At 37.8% G+C, this 19,429-nt stretch overlaps 2 protein-coding genes across 4 annotated transcripts in view; both read left to right on the forward strand.

Annotated features, from left to right (window-relative positions):
- The window catches only part of LOC107594108 (uncharacterized), a 13,183-nt gene extending 3,106 nt beyond the window's left edge, over positions 1 to 10,077 (forward strand). The window contains exons 4-14 of the mRNA XM_016284058.1: positions 18 to 337; positions 494 to 942; positions 1,674 to 1,779; positions 1,891 to 2,405; positions 3,217 to 3,378; positions 4,426 to 4,472; positions 4,552 to 4,740; positions 7,182 to 7,370; positions 8,185 to 8,377; positions 9,425 to 9,471; positions 9,551 to 10,077. Coding sequence (XP_016139544.1) covers positions 18 to 337; positions 494 to 942; positions 1,674 to 1,779; positions 1,891 to 2,405; positions 3,217 to 3,378; positions 4,426 to 4,472; positions 4,552 to 4,740; positions 7,182 to 7,370; positions 8,185 to 8,377; positions 9,425 to 9,471; positions 9,551 to 10,077 — 2,744 coding nt within the window. The remainder of the gene's footprint in view (positions 1 to 17; positions 338 to 493; positions 943 to 1,673; positions 1,780 to 1,890; positions 2,406 to 3,216; positions 3,379 to 4,425; positions 4,473 to 4,551; positions 4,741 to 7,181; positions 7,371 to 8,184; positions 8,378 to 9,424; positions 9,472 to 9,550) is intronic.
- A 6,326-nt stretch (positions 10,078 to 16,403) lies between these two features.
- Positions 16,404 to 19,429, forward strand: part of grm1b (glutamate receptor, metabotropic 1b) — a 17,765-nt gene continuing 14,739 nt past the window's right edge. For all 3 annotated transcript variants that reach the window (XM_016283994.1, XM_016283995.1, XM_016283996.1), the window contains exons 1-2: positions 16,404 to 16,498; positions 17,804 to 18,613. In XM_016283994.1, coding sequence (XP_016139480.1) covers positions 17,902 to 18,613 — 712 coding nt within the window. In that variant the 5' untranslated portion in view covers positions 16,404 to 16,498; positions 17,804 to 17,901. The remainder of the gene's footprint in view (positions 16,499 to 17,803; positions 18,614 to 19,429) is intronic.

The following is a 19,429-nucleotide window of genomic DNA, read 5'->3' on the forward strand; positions in this document are numbered from 1 at the left end:
ACCCTTACATGAACCAGGATGTGAGGAGAAAGACCAAATCAAGACTGTTCTTACGAAAGGCATCACTGGAATTGGAAAAACTGTCTCTGTGCAGAAGTTCATTCTGGACTGGACCGAGGGAAAAGCCCATCAGGATGTAGATTTCATGTTTGTGCTTCCATTTCGAGAGCTAAACTTGATTAAAGAAGACCAGTACAGTCTTCACAGACTTCTGCTGGACTTTCATCCTGAACTTCAAGATCTGGACTCAAAGGTTTATGAAGAGATTAAAGTTGTGTTCATCTTTGATGGTCTGGATGAAAGCAGAATTACACTGATGTTTTCAGACATTGAGAAAGTTTGTGATGTGAATGAGTCTTCATCAGTGAGTGTGTTGATGTCAAACCTCATCAGAGGAGAGCTGCTTCCCTCTGCTCTCATCTGGATCACCTCCAGACCAGCAGCAGCCAATCAGATCCCCTCAAAATTCATCAACCGTGTGACAGAAATTCAGGGATTCAATGAGCCTCAGAAGCAGGAATATTTCAGGAAGAGAATCAGTGACGAGCATCAAGCCAGCAGAATCATCTCACACATTAGAAGATCAAGAAACCTCAACATCATGTGTCACATACCTGTCTTCTGCTGGATCTCAGTCTCTGTGCTTCAAAACCTCCTGAAACATCACAGTGCAGAAATCCCTCAAACTCTGACTGAAATGTACATCCACTTCCTGCTGACTCAGATCAACATGGATCAGACTCTGTACAGAGAGCTTCAGGAGTTTGTGAAATCAGAGAATCGCTCAGTGAATAAACTCTCGACGTCTCACTGCTCAACGATAGCCTACATGCTTCAGATATCAGAGGAGGTGCTGGATGAGTTTGATCTGAAGAAATACAACACATCAGATGAGGGTAGAAGGAGACTGATACCAGCTGTGGTGAACTGCAGAAAAGCTCTGTAAGTATTAATTGAGGTGTCTGTATGTGGTCACATGTTAATATATTCATCATCACAAATTACATCCTTCACAGTACCAACAATATCAGATAAAGCTTATTTTGCAGCCTTTTTGAACAGGTTAAGTCTGAGTTCTGTAAGTCACCGTTTGTTTCATAGTACATCAAACTCTTTTAGTTCAAAAGCTCAAGGAAAATTTGATTTGTCATAGGTATGGGCATTTTTCAACAATATTGTAATAGAATATTTAAGTTCGTAAAAATTAACAATCAAGTTTGTTAAAGCACTTTTTATTTACTGCCCACTAATGAATCAGATCCTTATCTGGTGGAATTTATGGTTCCATGAACAACTGCAGGCAAATGCAATTAACTTGTGTCTACATGCCACCCGATGAATGTTATAACTGTGAGTGTCAGTTTCGGTGTTAAGGATTTCACATGCATTCATTACATTTACATCAGAAAATTATTTCAGATTGAATATTTGAATATTCAAATAATCATGCACCCCCTAATTGGTCATTATATGACCCTTTTAACATGAAATGCTAATCTAATAATGTTAATTTGTAACCCTGTAATTAGGCAGAAAAACAACAGCAACAGCCCAATAAAATAAATCAAAGTACATTTGTTTTGTAAACAAAGTTTACATTATTTGTAATAATCCGAGAAACTCCTAAAGTCCAACAGAAGAGTGATTGTGAAACTTGCTGAATTGGCTTTCAGTCAGCTGATGAAGGGCAATGTGATGTTCTATGAGGAGGACCTGATTGAGAGCGGCATATACATCACTGATGCCTCAGTGTATTCTGGAATCTTTAAAGAGGAATCTGTAATTCATCAGAGGAAAGTTTACAGCTTCATACATCTGAGCTTTCAACAGTTTCTAGCTGCATTTTTTGTGTTTTACTCAAATGTTGTCAAAAATAGGGAATCACTGCAGTTGTTCCTGGATGGATGTAACTGGAACATCTGGGAATGCGGTCTTCTGCATGAGATACTAAAAGCAGCAGTTAATAAATCATTGCATAGCAAAAATGGACACTTGGATCTTTTCTTGCAGTTCCTGTTTGGCGTCTCACTGGAGTCCAACCAGAGACTCTTACAGGATCTACTGACTCACACAGTGAACAGCTCAGAGACCATCAAGAAAGTCACACAGTACATTATTAAAGACAAAATCAAGGGTAATGAATGTCTCTCAGCTGACAGATGCAATAATATGTTCCTCTGTCTGCTGGAAATGAAGGATCAGACTCTGTACAGAGAGCTTCAGGAGTTTGTGAAATCAGAGAATCGCTCAGTGAATAAACTCTCGACGTCTCACTGCTCAACGATAGCCTACATGCTTCAGATATCAGAGGAGGTGCTGGATGAGTTTGATCTGAAGAAATACAACACATCAGATGAGGGTAGAAGGAGACTGATACCAGCTGTGGTGAACTGCAGAAAAGCTCTGTAAGTATTAATTGAGGTGTCTGTATGTGGTCACATGTTAATATATTCATCATCACAAATTACATCCTTCACAGTACCAACAATATCAGATAAAGCTTATTTTGCAGCCTTTTTGAGCGCCCTACGTTAACGCCTTAATGCTAACCGTTAGACCAGGGGAAGTCGCGGCCTAATAGTCAGAGAGTTGGACTCATAACCCAAAGGTTACAGGTTCGAGTCTCGGTACCGGCAGGGATTGTGGGTGGGGGGAGTGAATGAACGCTCTCTCCCACCTTCAATACCACAACTGAGGTTGAGCAAGGCACTGAACCCCCAACTGCTCCCCGGGTGCCGCAGCAAAAATGTCTGCCCACTGCTCTGGGTGTGTGGCTATGATGTGTGTGTGCACTTAGGTCTCACACAGAGCACTAATTCTGAGTATGGGTTACCATCAGAGAGCAGCTTCACTCCTGAATCCTGCAGATCATTGTTACTCAGGTCCAGCTCTCTCAGTGAGTTTGATGATGGTGTGTGGTTATGATGTGTGTGTGTGTTCACTACTGTGTCTGTGCACTTAGGACTCACACAGAGCACTAATTATGAGTATGGGTTTCCATACTTGGCCACATGTTACAATCACTTTCACTTTAAGAAAAAAATTGAAATCAGAATCTGTTTTCCCCCCATAACCATGATACAAACAAAACATTGCCAAATCAACTCCAGGTTACTAAAATGGATGTAGCCTAAATGTATGTGCATGTTGTAGTCTTGAACCTGATCAATTGTGATGTCACATAGCATGCTATCTTGAATGTTTGTGTGTTCGTAGATTATCTCGCTGTATGGTGACAGAGGAAGGCTGTTGTTTTCTGGCTTCAGCTCTGAGTTCAAACCCCTCACACCTGAGAGAGCTGGATCTGAGCTACAATCACCCAGGACAAATATTAGACAAGCTGCTCTCTGATCCAAACTACAGACTGGACAAACTCAAGTATGTTCAACACTAACAATCATCATGTGTATTAAAATGTGTGCAGTATACTCGCTGTGTGCAGTTTATAAAATGTGTGCTGTATACTCACACATGTAGTATAATCACTAAAAACTGTTACGGTTGATAGAGTTGATAGATTTTGTGACTCCATTTCACATACAGACTAAAAGAGGGTTAATTGTGGCCTTAATAATATCAGTTATTGATTAAAACACTTGCACAAATGAAAGGATATAGACACACAAAGATCAGTGAATGTAAAGATGTGTCTGTATGTCAAAGCTTGAGGATCTTATGCAGTGATAGAGGCTGTGAATCAGGAACTACATGACATGATGGAGGACAGAGAGAGGATATCCAAGCATCTTCAACAGGAAAGATACCGGTCTGAGTTTAGAGATATAGTTCAGCTAAAAAATACAATTCTGTCCTAATTTACTCATCTTCAGGTGTATAAAAAGGTGTATGACTTTCATATACTGTGGTATTTTTTATTAGTGTTGCAACGTTATGCTCAGTTGAACTAACTGAAAACTGCATGTAGCCTGACACATAGCCTGATTAAAACTTAAGTGATAAAAAAATAACTTGTGACGCATCGAAATGTGAGAATGAATCTTCTGATTTTATTGCATTCAGCTTAAACAGCGACTGGTAATAGTTTGTGTATTTCTGATATCAATGTCGCGCTGTTAAGCTCTCTGTGATGCGGTGCTTTTGTGGGGATATTTTGTATGGGATATTGTCTGCTTATTTGAAAAGTTCACTGTATATCATAATAATAAATAACATTGTTGACAGTGATGATATTTTGTTTTCTTTTTGAATTAAACACATTAAATATTACATACTGTATATTCGTATGTAATATAATGTGTATTTCCATCACAGGTTTGGTCTTAAATTTCACATAATGTCTTAAAAAGTCTTAAATTTAACTTGTTCATACCTGTAGACACCCTGAATAGATTATGTAAAATATTAGCATGAACAACTATCTGTATTCTCTAATATGGCAACTGTCATAATCCTTCCTTGTTATAGTGTGGATCATGGAGGAGCGTTCAGGATTACAGAAGGACCACAGAAATGTAGGACACACACACACAAACCTTAAAAGTTGTTGTTTTGTTGTGTTACAGATGCTATAATCTCTCTTCTTGTGTTCAGATGCATGTGATCTCACACTGGATTTAAACACAGCAAACACTCTTCTCACTCTGTCTGAGATGAACAGAAAAGTGACACGTGTGAGAGAGAAGCAGCCGTACCCTGATCATCCAGAGAGATTTGATGAATGGTGTCAGGTTCTGAGTCGAGAGAGTCTGACTGGACGCTGTTACTGGGAGGCTGAATGGAGTGAAAGGGCAGATATATCAGTGTCATATAAAGGAATCAGTAGGAAAGTATGGTGTACTGACAGTTTGCTTGGATACAATGAAAAGTCTTGGAGTCTGAATTGTTTTGATAACAAATTTATTGTGAGACACAATAAGTATAGAAAAGTCATACCTGTCCCTTCAAGTCACTCTAACAGAGTAGGAGTGTATCTGGACTGGTCAGCCGGCTGTCTGTCCTTCTACAGCGTCTCTTATTCACACACACTCACACACTTACACACATTCAACACCACATTCACTGAACCCCTCTACGCTGGATTTGGGGTTTATCCTAATAGGTCAGTGTGTCTGTGTTAGTTTTAACAACTTCCTGTGAGAAACAAGTGAGACACAGAGTTGAGAGAAAGAAACGCACTCACATTATCTCTCTTTAACTCACACAGCTGTTCTTTTTTCTGATCTTAATTTTAGTTTTATAGAAAGAAACACACAAAGAAGGTATGTGTGCTCTTATCATTTTGTGGACAAAACCCCCTCCTAACTTCAGCCCGATCCGGATCTTTGTGTAATGAACGCTCTCTCCCACCTTCAATACCACAACTGAGGTTGAGCAAGGCACTGAACCCCCAACTGCTCCCCGGGTGCCGCAGCAAAAATGTCTGCCCACTGCTCTGGGTGTGTGGCTATGATGTGTGTGTGCACTTAGGTCTCACACAGAGCACTAATTCTGAGTATGGGTTACCATCAGAGAGCAGCTTCACTCCTGAATCCTGCAGATCATTGTTACTCAGGTCCAGCTCTCTCAGTGAGTTTGATGATGGTGTGTGGTTATGATGTGTGTGTGTGTTCACTACTGTGTCTGTGCACTTAGGACTCACACAGAGCACTAATTATGAGTATGGGTTACCATACTTGGCCACATGTTACAATCACTTTCACTTTAAGAAAAAAATTGAAATCAGAATCTGTTTTCCCCCCATAACCATGATACAAACAAAACATTGCCAAATCAACTCCAGGTTACTAAAATGGATGTAGCCTAAATGTATGTGCATGTTGTAGTCTTGAACCTGATCAATTGTGATGTCACATAGCATGCTATCTTGAATGTTTGTGTGTTCGTAGATTATCTCGCTGTATGGTGACAGAGGAAGGCTGTTGTTTTCTGGCTTCAGCTCTGAGTTCAAACCCCTCACACCTGAGAGAGCTGGATCTGAGCTACAATCACCCAGGACAAATATTAGACAAGCTGCTCTCTGATCCAAACTACAGACTGGACAAACTCAAGTATGTTCAACACTAACAATCATCATGTGTATTAAAATGTGTGCAGTATACTCGCTGTGTGCAGTTTATAAAATGTGTGCTGTATACTCACACATGTAGTATAATCACTAAAAACTGTTACGGTTGATAGAGTTGATAGATTTTGTGACTCCATTTCACATACAGACTAAAAGAGGGTTAATTGTGGCCTTAATAATATCAGTTATTGATTAAAACACTTGCACAAATGAAAGGATATAGACACACAAAGATCAGTGAATGTAAAGATGTGTCTGTATGTCAAAGCTTGAGGATCTTATGCAGTGATAGAGGCTGTGAATCAGGAACTACATGACATGATGGAGGACAGAGAGAGGATATCCAAGCATCTTCAACAGGAAAGATACCGGTCTGAGTTTAGAGATATAGTTCAGCTAAAAAATACAATTCTGTCCTAATTTACTCATCTTCAGGTGTATAAAAAGGTGTATGACTTTCATATACTGTGGTATTTTTTATTAGTGTTGCAACGTTATGCTCAGTTGAACTAACTGAAAACTGCATGTAGCCTGACACATAGCCTGATTAAAACTTAAGTGATAAAAAAATAACTTGTGACGCATCGAAATGTGAGAATGAATCTTCTGATTTTATTGCATTCAGCTTAAACAGCGACTGGTAATAGTTTGTGTATTTCTGATATCAATGTCGCGCTGTTAAGCTCTCTGTGATGCGGTGCTTTTGTGGGGATATTTTGTATGGGATATTGTCTGCTTATTTGAAAAGTTCACTGTATATCATAATAATAAATAACATTGTTGACAGTGATGATATTTTGTTTTCTTTTTGAATTAAACACATTAAATATTACATACTGTATATTCGTATGTAATATAATGTGTATTTCCATCACAGGTTTGGTCTTAAATTTCACATAATGTCTTAAAAAGTCTTAAATTTAACTTGTTCATACCTGTAGACACCCTGAATAGATTATGTAAAATATTAGCATGAACAACTATCTGTATTCTCTAATATGGCAACTGTCATAATCCTTCCTTGTTATAGTGTGGATCATGGAGGAGCGTTCAGGATTACAGAAGGACCACAGAAATGTAGGACACACACACACAAACCTTAAAAGTTGTTGTTTTGTTGTGTTACAGATGCTATAATCTCTCTTCTTGTGTTCAGATGCATGTGATCTCACACTGGATTTAAACACAGCAAACACTCTTCTCACTCTGTCTGAGATGAACAGAAAAGTGACACGTGTGAGAGAGAAGCAGCCGTACCCTGATCATCCAGAGAGATTTGATGAATGGTGTCAGGTTCTGAGTCGAGAGAGTCTGACTGGACGCTGTTACTGGGAGGCTGAATGGAGTGAAAGGGCAGATATATCAGTGTCATATAAAGGAATCAGTAGGAAAGTATGGTGTACTGACAGTTTGCTTGGATACAATGAAAAGTCTTGGAGTCTGAATTGTTTTGATAACAAATTTATTGTGAGACACAATAAGTATAGAAAAGTCATACCTGTCCCTTCAAGTCACTCTAACAGAGTAGGAGTGTATCTGGACTGGTCAGCCGGCTGTCTGTCCTTCTACAGCGTCTCTTATTCACACACACTCACACACTTACACACATTCAACACCACATTCACTGAACCCCTCTACGCTGGATTTGGGGTTTATCCTAATAGGTCAGTGTGTCTGTGTTAGTTTTAACAACTTCCTGTGAGAAACAAGTGAGACACAGAGTTGAGAGAAAGAAACGCACTCACATTATCTCTCTTTAACTCACACAGCTGTTCTTTTTTCTGATCTTAATTTTAGTTTTATAGAAAGAAACACACAAAGAAGGTATGTGTGCTCTTATCATTTTGTGGACAAAACCCCCTCCTAACTTCAGCCCGATCCGGATCTTTGTGTACAAAATATGTGTGTGTGTTCACTACTGTGTCTGTGCACTTAGGACTCACACAGAGCACTAATTATGAGTATGGGTTACCATACTTGGCCACATGTTACAATCACTTTCACTTTAAGAAAAAAATTGAAATCAGAATCTGTTTTCCCCCCATAACCATGATACAAACAAAACATTGCCAAATCAACTCCAGGTTACTAAAATGGATGTAGCCTAAATGTATGTGCATGTTGTAGTCTTGAACCTGATCAATTGTGATGTCACATAGCATGCTATCTTGAATGTTTGTGTGTTCGTAGATTATCTCGCTGTATGGTGACAGAGGAAGGCTGTTGTTTTCTGGCTTCAGCTCTGAGTTCAAACCCCTCACACCTGAGAGAGCTGGATCTGAGCTACAATCACCCAGGACAAATATTAGACAAGCTGCTCTCTGATCCAAACTACAGACTGGGCAAACTCAAGTATGTTCAACACTAACAATCATCATGTGTATTAAAATGTGTGCAGTATACTCGCTGTGTGCAGTTTATAAAATGTGTGCTGTATACTCACACATGTAGTATAATCACTAAAAACTGTTACGGTTGATAGAGTTGATAGATTTTGTGACTCCATTTCACATACAGACTAAAAGAGGGTTAATTGTGGCCTTAATAATATCAGTTATTGATTAAAACACTTGCACAAATGAAAGGATATAGACACACAAAGATCAGTGAATGTAAAGATGTGTCTGTATGTCAAAGCTTGAGGATCTTATGCAGTGATAGAGGCTGTGAATCAGGAACTACATGACATGATGGAGGACAGAGAGAGGATATCCAAGCATCTTCAACAGGAAAGATACCGGTCTGAGTTTAGAGATATAGTTCAGCTAAAAAATACAATTCTGTCCTAATTTACTCATCTTCAGGTGTATAAAAAGGTGTATGACTTTCATATACTGTGGTATTTTTTATTAGTGTTGCAACGTTATGCTCAGTTGAACTAACTGAAAACTGCATGTAGCCTGACACATAGCCTGATTAAAACTTAAGTGATAAAAAAATAACTTGTGACGCATCGAAATGTGAGAATGAATCTTCTGATTTTATTGCATTCAGCTTAAACAGCGACTGGTAATAGTTTGTGTATTTCTGATATCAATGTCGCGCTGTTAAGCTCTCTGTGATGCGGTGCTTTTGTGGGGATATTTTGTATGGGATATTGTCTGCTTATTTGAAAAGTTCACTGTATATCATAATAATAAATAACATTGTTGACAGTGATGATATTTTGTTTTCTTTTTGAATTAAACACATTAAATATTACATACTGTATATTCGTATGTAATATAATGTGTATTTCCATCACAGGTTTGGTCTTAAATTTCACATAATGTCTTAAAAAGTCTTAAATTTAACTTGTTCATACCTGTAGACACCCTGAATAGATTATGTAAAATATTAGCATGAACAACTATCTGTATTCTCTAATATGGCAACTGTCATAATCCTTCCTTGTTATAGTGTGGATCATGGAGGAGCGTTCAGGATTACAGAAGGACCACAGAAATGTAGGACACACACACACAAACCTTAAAAGTTGTTGTTTTGTTGTGTTACAGATGCTATAATCTCTCTTCTTGTGTTCAGATGCATGTGATCTCACACTGGATTTAAACACAGCAAACACTCTTCTCACTCTGTCTGAGATGAACAGAAAAGTGACACGTGTGAGAGAGAAGCAGCCGTACCCTGATCATCCAGAGAGATTTGATGAATGGTGTCAGGTTCTGAGTCGAGAGAGTCTGACTGGACGCTGTTACTGGGAGGCTGAATGGAGTGAAAGGGCAGATATATCAGTGTCATATAAAGGAATCAGTAGGAAAGTATGGTGTACTGACAGTTTGCTTGGATACAATGAAAAGTCTTGGAGTCTGAATTGTTTTGATAACAAATTTATTGTGAGACACAATAAGTATAGAAAAGTCATACCTGTCCCTTCAAGTCACTCTAACAGAGTAGGAGTGTATCTGGACTGGTCAGCCGGCTGTCTGTCCTTCTACAGCGTCTCTTATTCACACACACTCACACACTTACACACATTCAACACCACATTCACTGAACCCCTCTACGCTGGATTTGGGGTTTATCCTAATAGGTCAGTGTGTCTGTGTTAGTTTTAACAACTTCCTGTGAGAAACAAGTGAGACACAGAGTTGAGAGAAAGAAACGCACTCACATTATCTCTCTTTAACTCACACAGCTGTTCTTTTTTCTGATCTTAATTTTAGTTTTATAGAAAGAAACACACAAAGAAGGTATGTGTGCTCTTATCATTTTGTGGACAAAACCCCCTCCTAACTTCAGCCCGATCCGGATCTTTGTGTACAAAATATGAACGCCCACCTGTTTTTAATGTAGCTAACCTCGGGCCTCTTCATGTCAGGTACCCACAGTCGTTGCAACATCACCCTATGTAGCCATATGCTTTTTTTAAAAAAAATCAATTTTCACAGGTTTATAGTTAAAAACAATTCTATTTCAGGGAGCAATCTGAAATATTTGTGTGCAATTGTAACATGGTTAATATATGCATAGGTTTTTGGTGGCCATGAAGAATTCTGGTTGGTTTTTTAGCAGTGACCGTGATGTGGCCGCTGTTAATGTATCACAAACTTCCTCTTCCTCAGCTCCTGCATGCTCCTCTCTCACTCCTCCTCAACCGCCCAAAATCACGCTGTGACACTGCAAGGGTTAGTTAAATACTGGATGTGAATTTGACAGCACCACCCCAGTCAACATTAAATAGCTTCCTAAACATGTGAATTCCATAATTGAATGCCGAATTGTAGTGTCCGCGATGATGGCTAGACAGAATTGTGCAGGATGCATGCTTCTGTTTTTCCTGTCACAAGTATGCATCCAACCACTGTCATGCAAAGTACACTTCTAAGGCTATTCAGAATGAAACAAAACCATTGAAACACTAGCTAATATAGCATTAAAAAAATAAAAAAGACGTGAAAATTTTTTTTATCTGTTAATCTATCTGTCCATGTATAAAATAGCTATTAAGGGAGATTAATAATGGTGATTGATATATTTTATTCTCAAAGTATATATTTCATGCTGTTGCTTCCAAATACTAACAGCCATTTAACAAGCAGTTATGATTTAAGTTTCTCATTTTGATTTTTATAAACCAGTGACCAATAAAAATCAGTTTTCTTAGAAAATGTGTTTTTCATTGTCTTGCACTCAATGTGGGTTAATGCACATAAAGAAAATGAGTCAAATAGGTTTTAGAAACAGACAAATCTAATATCAACTTTGATATTATCTGATTTTATTTTTAGAGTGTTGATAGTAGGGACAGCTGTGAAACTTCACAGCTGAATTTTTAAAACATCTGTCAGAACATAGTGGTCTTTCTTTAAAATATACACTTCAGTTTTTTTTCCACCAACAAATATGGTCAGTTCTTTCTATCTTTTGCTGTAGCGTGTCAGTAGGAAATATCAGATAACATTTCCAAACATTCCTTTTGCCATTAATTGTAATAATCCAGTGAGATTTTTGTATGCACAAGGAGTCTGACAACAGCCAATGCTCCTCACAGAGATTATCAGGAAATGTTTATTCTGAAAGTGAACTAATCCATTCAAAATAATAATACTAATAATTAAGACCATTAAGATATTAACTTCTATAAAAGCTATTACAAGCTTCTGAAATTGCTTTGACTAATATAGACTTTTTCTAAATAACTGATCCTTCAGACTTAAGAGCATTAACTTATGATTTCATTCTTACCTGTCATTTCATACATATCACTTTACTGCAGAGCTTGTTGATATTTTCTGTAAATGGTAGATATAGTGTTTACATATTTCAAATTGTTGTCATTTTAGCACAGGTAAGTGAGATCATTTGGATTATATGTGAACATTAAGAAATGAAGAAAACTGTTTCACCTGTTCGCAATGTTTAACCAAGTGAAACAACAGACTCCAGTTTAGGGAAGAATGTGAACAACATCAGGAGAGAAAAGCTATTTGTGAATACTGTGAATCAGTTTAATGCTGCTATCTAGAGACCGAATGCATTTATGAACTGAATGACGTTTGTGTTTGATGATCTTCATTGTTGAGACAGAGGTAGGTTTGAACCAACATTTCTGGATTCATTCTCATGCATTGGTAAATCACTTTGAATCTGCATGTGTAAAATGCTTATATTTCTATCCTATTGCAATGTAAGAGTATTTTCAAAAGCATTTGTATTTCTACAGAAACTTTGTCTTAGTTTTCACAGCCTTTCATATTCAGATTGATTGTAGGGCTTTTTCTGAAACTGTTGAACTGGGAGATGAATTGAACAGCGTTTCAGTGATTAGCCTATCATCCAAAGCTTTAAGGCTCAGATTGTGAATGTGTTTGTGAGTCTGTTAGAAAAGTATAGTTTATTTTATTACATGTTTTTACATTGTGTGGCATAATAATTCTTAATTAAGTTTTCTTTGTCATTGTTTCTCTTATTAGTCTAAATTAATCAATTCAGTTGTCTATTTCTGTAGCACTGCCTGTACAAATGACTATGAGATGAGAGAGAAGGATGATGTTCACACACATAAAGCAGCATCTCCAGAACTCAGCTGTGTGTCTATGAAGAGGGACACATCTATGATGAAACCCCAAATTGTAGTGATGAAGCAGTGACCTCTGACCCTGAGTGAATATAAACATGATTTAACCTCTGTATTGAAACTGTTCATAACACACTTCAAGATATTAAATACTGAGACAGATTATTTACTGTTGTCATTTGAATATTTGTGAATAGATGACTTACAGTATAAGCCAGTGCTGAGCAACTTCGGTCCTGGAGGGCCAATGTCCTAATCAAACAAACCTGAACAAGCTAATCAGTGTCTTCAAGATCACTAGAAAGCTACAGGCAGGTGTGTTTGATTAGGGTTGGAGCTAAACTCTGCAGGACAGTGGCCCTTCAGGACCGACGTTGCCCAGGCCTGCTATAAGCCCTTGTTTTTCATTATCATATAACTCAGTGGTTCTCAAACCTGTCCTGGAGTACCTCCAGCCCTGCACATTTTGTATGCCTCCCTCATCTATCACACCTGATTCAACTCTCATTAGTGGAGACTGCAAGACCTGAAGTGGGTGTGTCAGATATAGGGAGACATACAAAATGTGCAGTGCTGGGGGTACTTCATGGAGAGGTTTGAGAACCACTAATATAACTCACAAATCAGAAGTGGAAAATAGGAGGAAGTGGACAGAAATATACATTTTTAAAATAGAAGAGGGTTTATAATTTTCTGTGACTTCTGTTTACTTCCACCCATGTTAAATGTTTATAATAAGTATTAGGATATCAGATTAAAGCATCAAAAAGGAAAAGAAAGGCATTTTTCAGTTTCGTTCTATATAAACAAGGAGATATAACATTCAGAATGCATATTGTACAACACTGGAAATAATTTGAATAATTTGAATGAGCTTTAGAACTGAGATTAGAGAATAACAATGGATTTATGAAGTGGACGAAGTTTCTGTTCATCTCACTGTTTTTGAAGAGAGAAAAAAGGTGATGTGATCAGTTTAGTGATGTTCTACCTCACTCGCCTCATTTCGTACTGTCGGACACTCATAGGGTGGCACAACACAGATGCAGCCTTGCAGACACACACACTGCTGGAGGAAACTGTGACTGTTTTTCAGACTACCAGTGGACGATGTCCTGCAGAGACTCAAAGATCCGCAAAGAGCGTTCATCCAGACGTCTGTCCTTCTACAGCGTCTCTGACACACACACACAAACACACATGTCTGGTTTGCTATCCTTGTGGGGACTCTCCATAGGCGTAATGCTTTTTCTACTATACAGACCGTATATTCTATTGCCCTACACCTAAACCTACCCCTTACAGCATTTTTAGATTTTCAAAAAACTTAATTCTGTGTGATTTATTAGCTTGTTTACCGGTGGGGACCTCAATTTAGGTCCCCACCGTGACACAAGTTCCCATGAGTCTGTGTGTATTCAGGTTTAAGTCCCCACCAGAATAGAAAAACAGGTACACACACACACACACACACATGTCTGGTTTGCTATCCTTGTGGGGACTCTCCATAGGCGTTATGATTTTTCTACTGTACAGACCGTATATTCTATTACCCTACACCAACCCTACCCCTAAACCTACCCCTCACAGGAAACTTTCTGCATTTTTAGATTTTCAAAATAACTCATTCTGAATTATTTATAAGCCTTTTGAATTACGGGGACACTGAAAATGTCCTCATAAATCACCTTCTCGTTGTAATACCTATGTCATACCCATGTTATTATACAAATTTGTGTCCTCATAAACCCCATAAACATGCACACACACACACACACACATGTCTGGTTTGCTATCCTTGTGGGGACTCTCCATAGGCGTAATGGTTTTTCTACTGTACAGACCGTATATTCTATTGCCCTACACATAAACCTACCCCTTACAGGAAACGCTGTGCATTTTTAGATTTTCAAAAGCCTTAATTCTGTGTGATTTATTAGCTTGTTTACCGGTGGGGACCTCAATTTAGGTCCCCACCGTGACACAAGTCCCCATGAGTCTGTGTGTATTCAGGTTTAAGTCCCCAGCGTAATGGTTTTTCTACTGTACAGACCGTATATTCTATTGCCCTACACATAAACCTACCCCTTACAGGAAACGCTGTGCATTTTTAGATTTTCAAAAGCCTTAATTCTGTGTGATTTATTAGCTTGTTTACCGGTGGGGACCTCAATTTAGGTCCCCACCGTGACACAAGTCCCCATGAGTCTGTGTGTGTTCAGGTTTAAGTCCCCACCAAAATAGAAAAACAGGTACACACACACACACACACACACACACACACTTACACACACACACACACACACACTTACACACATTCAACAGCACATTCATTGAACCCCTCTATGCTGAATTTGGGCTTGACTGGGGCTCCTCAGTGTCTCTGTGTGAGATATAACAAACTTCCTGTAGGAAACAACTGAGACACCCGGTTGAGAACACACTGACATTTCCTTTCTCATTAACTAACAGCTGTAATAGATCTAATAGTTCAAATATGGAAACATTTAGTGTTTTTAGAAAGACATTTGAATGCGGCTCAACAGGAGTTTTGTCTTTTTGAATCTCTGAGCGCCACCTGGAGGAAGATGTAGTTTCTCACTCACAGGAAACAGTTCTTAGCAACTGCTTGCTCTGTTACTATGGTAACTGAGGTTTCAGTCAGAGCTCATCTTCTAAACACACCTTCATTACAAATGTTAAAGGCTGTGGAGCTCATCTTACGCTGCGTGTGGAAGATTGATGTCTCTTCCTGATCACTCCTTCTCACAATCACAGTCTGATTGATGTGGATCAAACTCATGTCAGATTTAGTCTTTAATATTATATAATATAATATATAATGTTACCAACATAATTATGGGCTAATATTTTATTCTCAAATTATGCATTTTATCTTGTTTATCCAAAATATCCAAAGCGGTTATTAACATTGTTCTTTTTTAAATTAATGATCAATAAAATGTGTTTTCATGTTCATCACTCATATTTCAAAATCTGTTAGATACAAAAATGACATGTCAGGTATTTATTTTAAGCATCTGCAAATTTAATACCTAGCAATGTTGTTGTTTTACAAATTAATGCCAACTGAAATTGTAGGACATCAGTGCTATTTCAAGGTCAAATTGTGAATCTCACCACCAGAGGGTTCTGATACCTGCTTATCGAAATGGACTCTTAATATTAGACACAATTCAATTTTTTCACACCATTAGGTTTATACATTACTTGATATTTTAATTATTGGTAACAATTCAGTTCAATATCTATGTTAATCTATTTAGATATCATGAATATATGAGCGCAGAGAACTCATCTGAGCAAATATATTTTAAAATATTTTATAAATTCTCTATATATAAATGTATATAGGCTGTGTTTCTGTACTGTAATGTGATGTGTGATATTAATGTTTTCTCGTTGCAAAATTTTATATTAATTGTATAACATCTGTGATGTGTATCTGTATGCATAAACCTGATTTCTTTTTCGAGATGTTTTCATAAATTAATTGAAGTGGAATGTGGATAATCTTGCAGTAAGTACTATTTAATTTAATTAATTCATAATTCATTACATTTATATAGCGCTTTTCTGGGCACTCAAAGCGCTTTACATTGTCAGGGGGTATCTCCTCATCCACCACCAGTGCTATTGTTATTTAGGAAACAACTATAACTAAAAAGTGCATTTTAGATTAGTTGTTCATTTTTAACAAGACACACATACACATAGTTGGCTAAATGTAATAGATAGCCTAATGTTTTTCTCATATTCCTCAGTATTTGTGTGTCTTGTCTGTGTGTGGTGTGTAAGCCGCTTTCACATGCAGTGATGATAAAGGAGGAGGAGGAGGTTCCTGCGCTCATGTTGGAGGATGAAAACAGGAGGCTCAGTTTGTGCTCCAGCAGCTCAGGAGAGAGATGTGACGACACACGCTGTGATTTCAGGTGAGAATGAGAATGAGCTGATTAAATGAGAGTTGAATGCATGACACAGATATAATACATCAGCCAGATCACTAAACTAGCGTCCTGTTAGGAATTATTGCATGGTGGCTGTTGTACCAGCTATTATATTTTAGTTAAATTATGGCACAGAACGGCTCATCAACAGGACACATGCTGCATGTTTAGGAAACTTACTTTTCTGTCCGTTGTTTCAATGTCTTGTTGATTCAAAAATGTTTACAACAGATATCTAGGATGGTCTACAAATCATCAGGATGTAATTATTAATAATTATTATGATTGAATATGTAATTGCCCTTGACTTTCTGGCTCAAACCATGGTACACTGTAAAAAATGATTGTGATTTTAACAGTAAGAGACTGTATAAATGCTACAGTAAAAACCTGTTAATTGGTTATCAGTAACTTTCCATACTATATACGGTGAATAACTGTAATTACATTTAATGTAATTTTACAGTAAAATACTGTATTATACAGTCATTGCATAATTTACATTGAAAAAAATTAAATTGACACTCCCAGAATTCCCTGCATGACACTTCCTATTTTATGTTTTTTCATAGAAATAACTATGTTTCTTCTTAGTTTTTTTCTTATCAGTTGTGTACATTAGGGTTTTAACTTACATCTAATGTTGTTAAATGAATGTTTAATGCATTATTTCAGTATCATGTGTGCTACCATGATGGTGTTTAGTGTTTGTGTGAATGACACTGTGCACCTTCTGTATATATATAAAAGTACTTCCCTCTTCAGCTTGTGGAAGAGCTGTTTGTGATGAGCTTTGATTGTTTATGTGACTTTCTCATCACTACCTGTTTTTGGTGGTTATCAGTATTACAATGGTTCAAAACAGATATTAGTACTTCAGTATGCTGGTTTATTAACATTACATCAGTTAATGAAATAAGTTTTTTTTTTTATTGTGAATTTAATTTAAGTCTGTAAAACCTAAAATATTGCTACGATATTTTTAACGGTGAAGTTCTGGCAACCACAGCTGCCGGTATTTTGACACAAATGAGTCAGTTTTCGACATAGAGCTATAAAATGAATGTGCATAGCAGCTCAGATGTTAAGATCTCTTGAGAAGACACATGTGAGATCGTCCTGGGATCTTTCTCAGGAGAATTAAGCAAAAATCTCCATATGCACCCCATTTAGTCTCACTGGTGTCTAAACAGCTCCAATTAAATGTCACAGATTTTTTTTACAGTGTAGTTTATCACATCTGTAACTGCTACTGATCTGAAGTGATTCATTCTCATCTTCATTCTGCAGGGAAGCTGTTTGAATGATCATGGCTGGACTGGAATGCAACAAATATCTGTCGCTTACCAGCGAGATGGAGCTGATTTTAACTGAAGACATCTGACACCATGATGATGTTGAGAATGAATTTCATCATCTTGTGTCTCTCAGTCTTATTGTTTTGTACCTGTCCCAGCTCAGCAGCTGATGTTCATCAGAGGTCAGTGGTACCCAGAGCAGCATCCCGCTCTGTGGCAAGGATGGATGGTGATATCATCATCGGCGCTCTGTTTTCTGTCCATCACCAACCAGCGGCAGAGAAGGTCTCAGAAAGAAAGTGCGGTGAGGTCAGGGAACAGTACGGGATCCAAAGGGTGGAAGCGATGTTTTATACACTAGATAGAATAAACGCTGATCCAAACCTTCTTCCCAACATCACTCTGGGTTGTGAGATCAGGGACTCCTGCTGGCACTCATCAGTTGCTTTGGAACAGAGTATTGAGTTCATAAGAGACTCGCTTATCTCCATCCGTGATGACAAGGACGGGCAGAAGTGGTGCGTTGAGGGAAATCCTTCCGCTCAGCCGCCAGCCACCAAAAAGCCCATCGCTGGTGTGATTGGACCTGGATCCAGTTCAGTGGCCATTCAAGTTCAGAACCTGCTGCAGCTGTTCAACATCCCTCAGATCGCGTACTCCGCTACAAGCATAGATCTTAGCGATAAAACCCTCTATAAGTACTTCCTTAGGGTCGTGCCCTCTGACACTCTTCAGGCCAGAGCTCTCCTGGACATTGTTAAACGCTACAACTGGACGTATGTGTCAGCAGTTCACACTGAGGGTGAGTTATAGCTCTTTTATAGCTCTGGAGATGTAAAAGAGTGCTCAAGAATCAACATTTCTCCTAAAAAACATAGGGAGAAAAAAAGACACAAATGAGTCAGTTTTCGACATAGAGCTATAAAATGAATGTGCATAGCAGCTCAGATATTAAGATCTCTTGAGAAGACACATGTGAGATCATCCTGGGATCTTTCTCAGGAGAATTAAGCAAAAATCTCCATATGCACCCCATTTAGTCTCACTGGTGTCTAAACAGCTCCAATTTGAAATATGTAGGTATTATTTGTGATTTTTCTTTTTTATTGGATCACCCCTTGCTTAAATCTTAAGATAACTTTCAAAAATAGCATTTTATATATAATAAATAAGTCTGTTTGGGACAGTAAAGAGAAGTTTTCAGTACTTTGAATCTAAATATCATTTGAATCCTCAACCAAGGTCAAAACTATGTATTTGAACAGACTTTTTAATCACCATATCATTATCAAGAGATTGATGTCGGTCTCCTATCATGGCACATTATTCTAAATACTACCCAATCTGTGATTAAACAGTAACACTGTAATCTTCTTAACAGCATTTGAAAGCGGCACTCACTCAAATTATTCAATGAAACAAATATCTGTGTTATCATCTGTAGTTTTCGATTCATTCATTCATTTGTTTATTTTTTCTTCAGTCCTTAGTTTGTTCATTCGTTCAATATATATATATATATATATATATATATATACAGTGGGTACGGAAAGTATTCAGACCCCCTTAAATTTTTCACTCTTTGTTATATTGCAGCCATTTGCTAAAATCATTTCAG

The sequence above is a fragment of the Sinocyclocheilus grahami genome, unplaced genomic scaffold (genome assembly GCF_001515645.1).
Source record: "Sinocyclocheilus grahami isolate Dianchi unplaced genomic scaffold, SAMN03320097.WGS_v1.1 scaffold179.1, whole genome shotgun sequence".
Taxonomy (NCBI): Eukaryota; Metazoa; Chordata; class Actinopteri; order Cypriniformes; family Cyprinidae; genus Sinocyclocheilus; species Sinocyclocheilus grahami.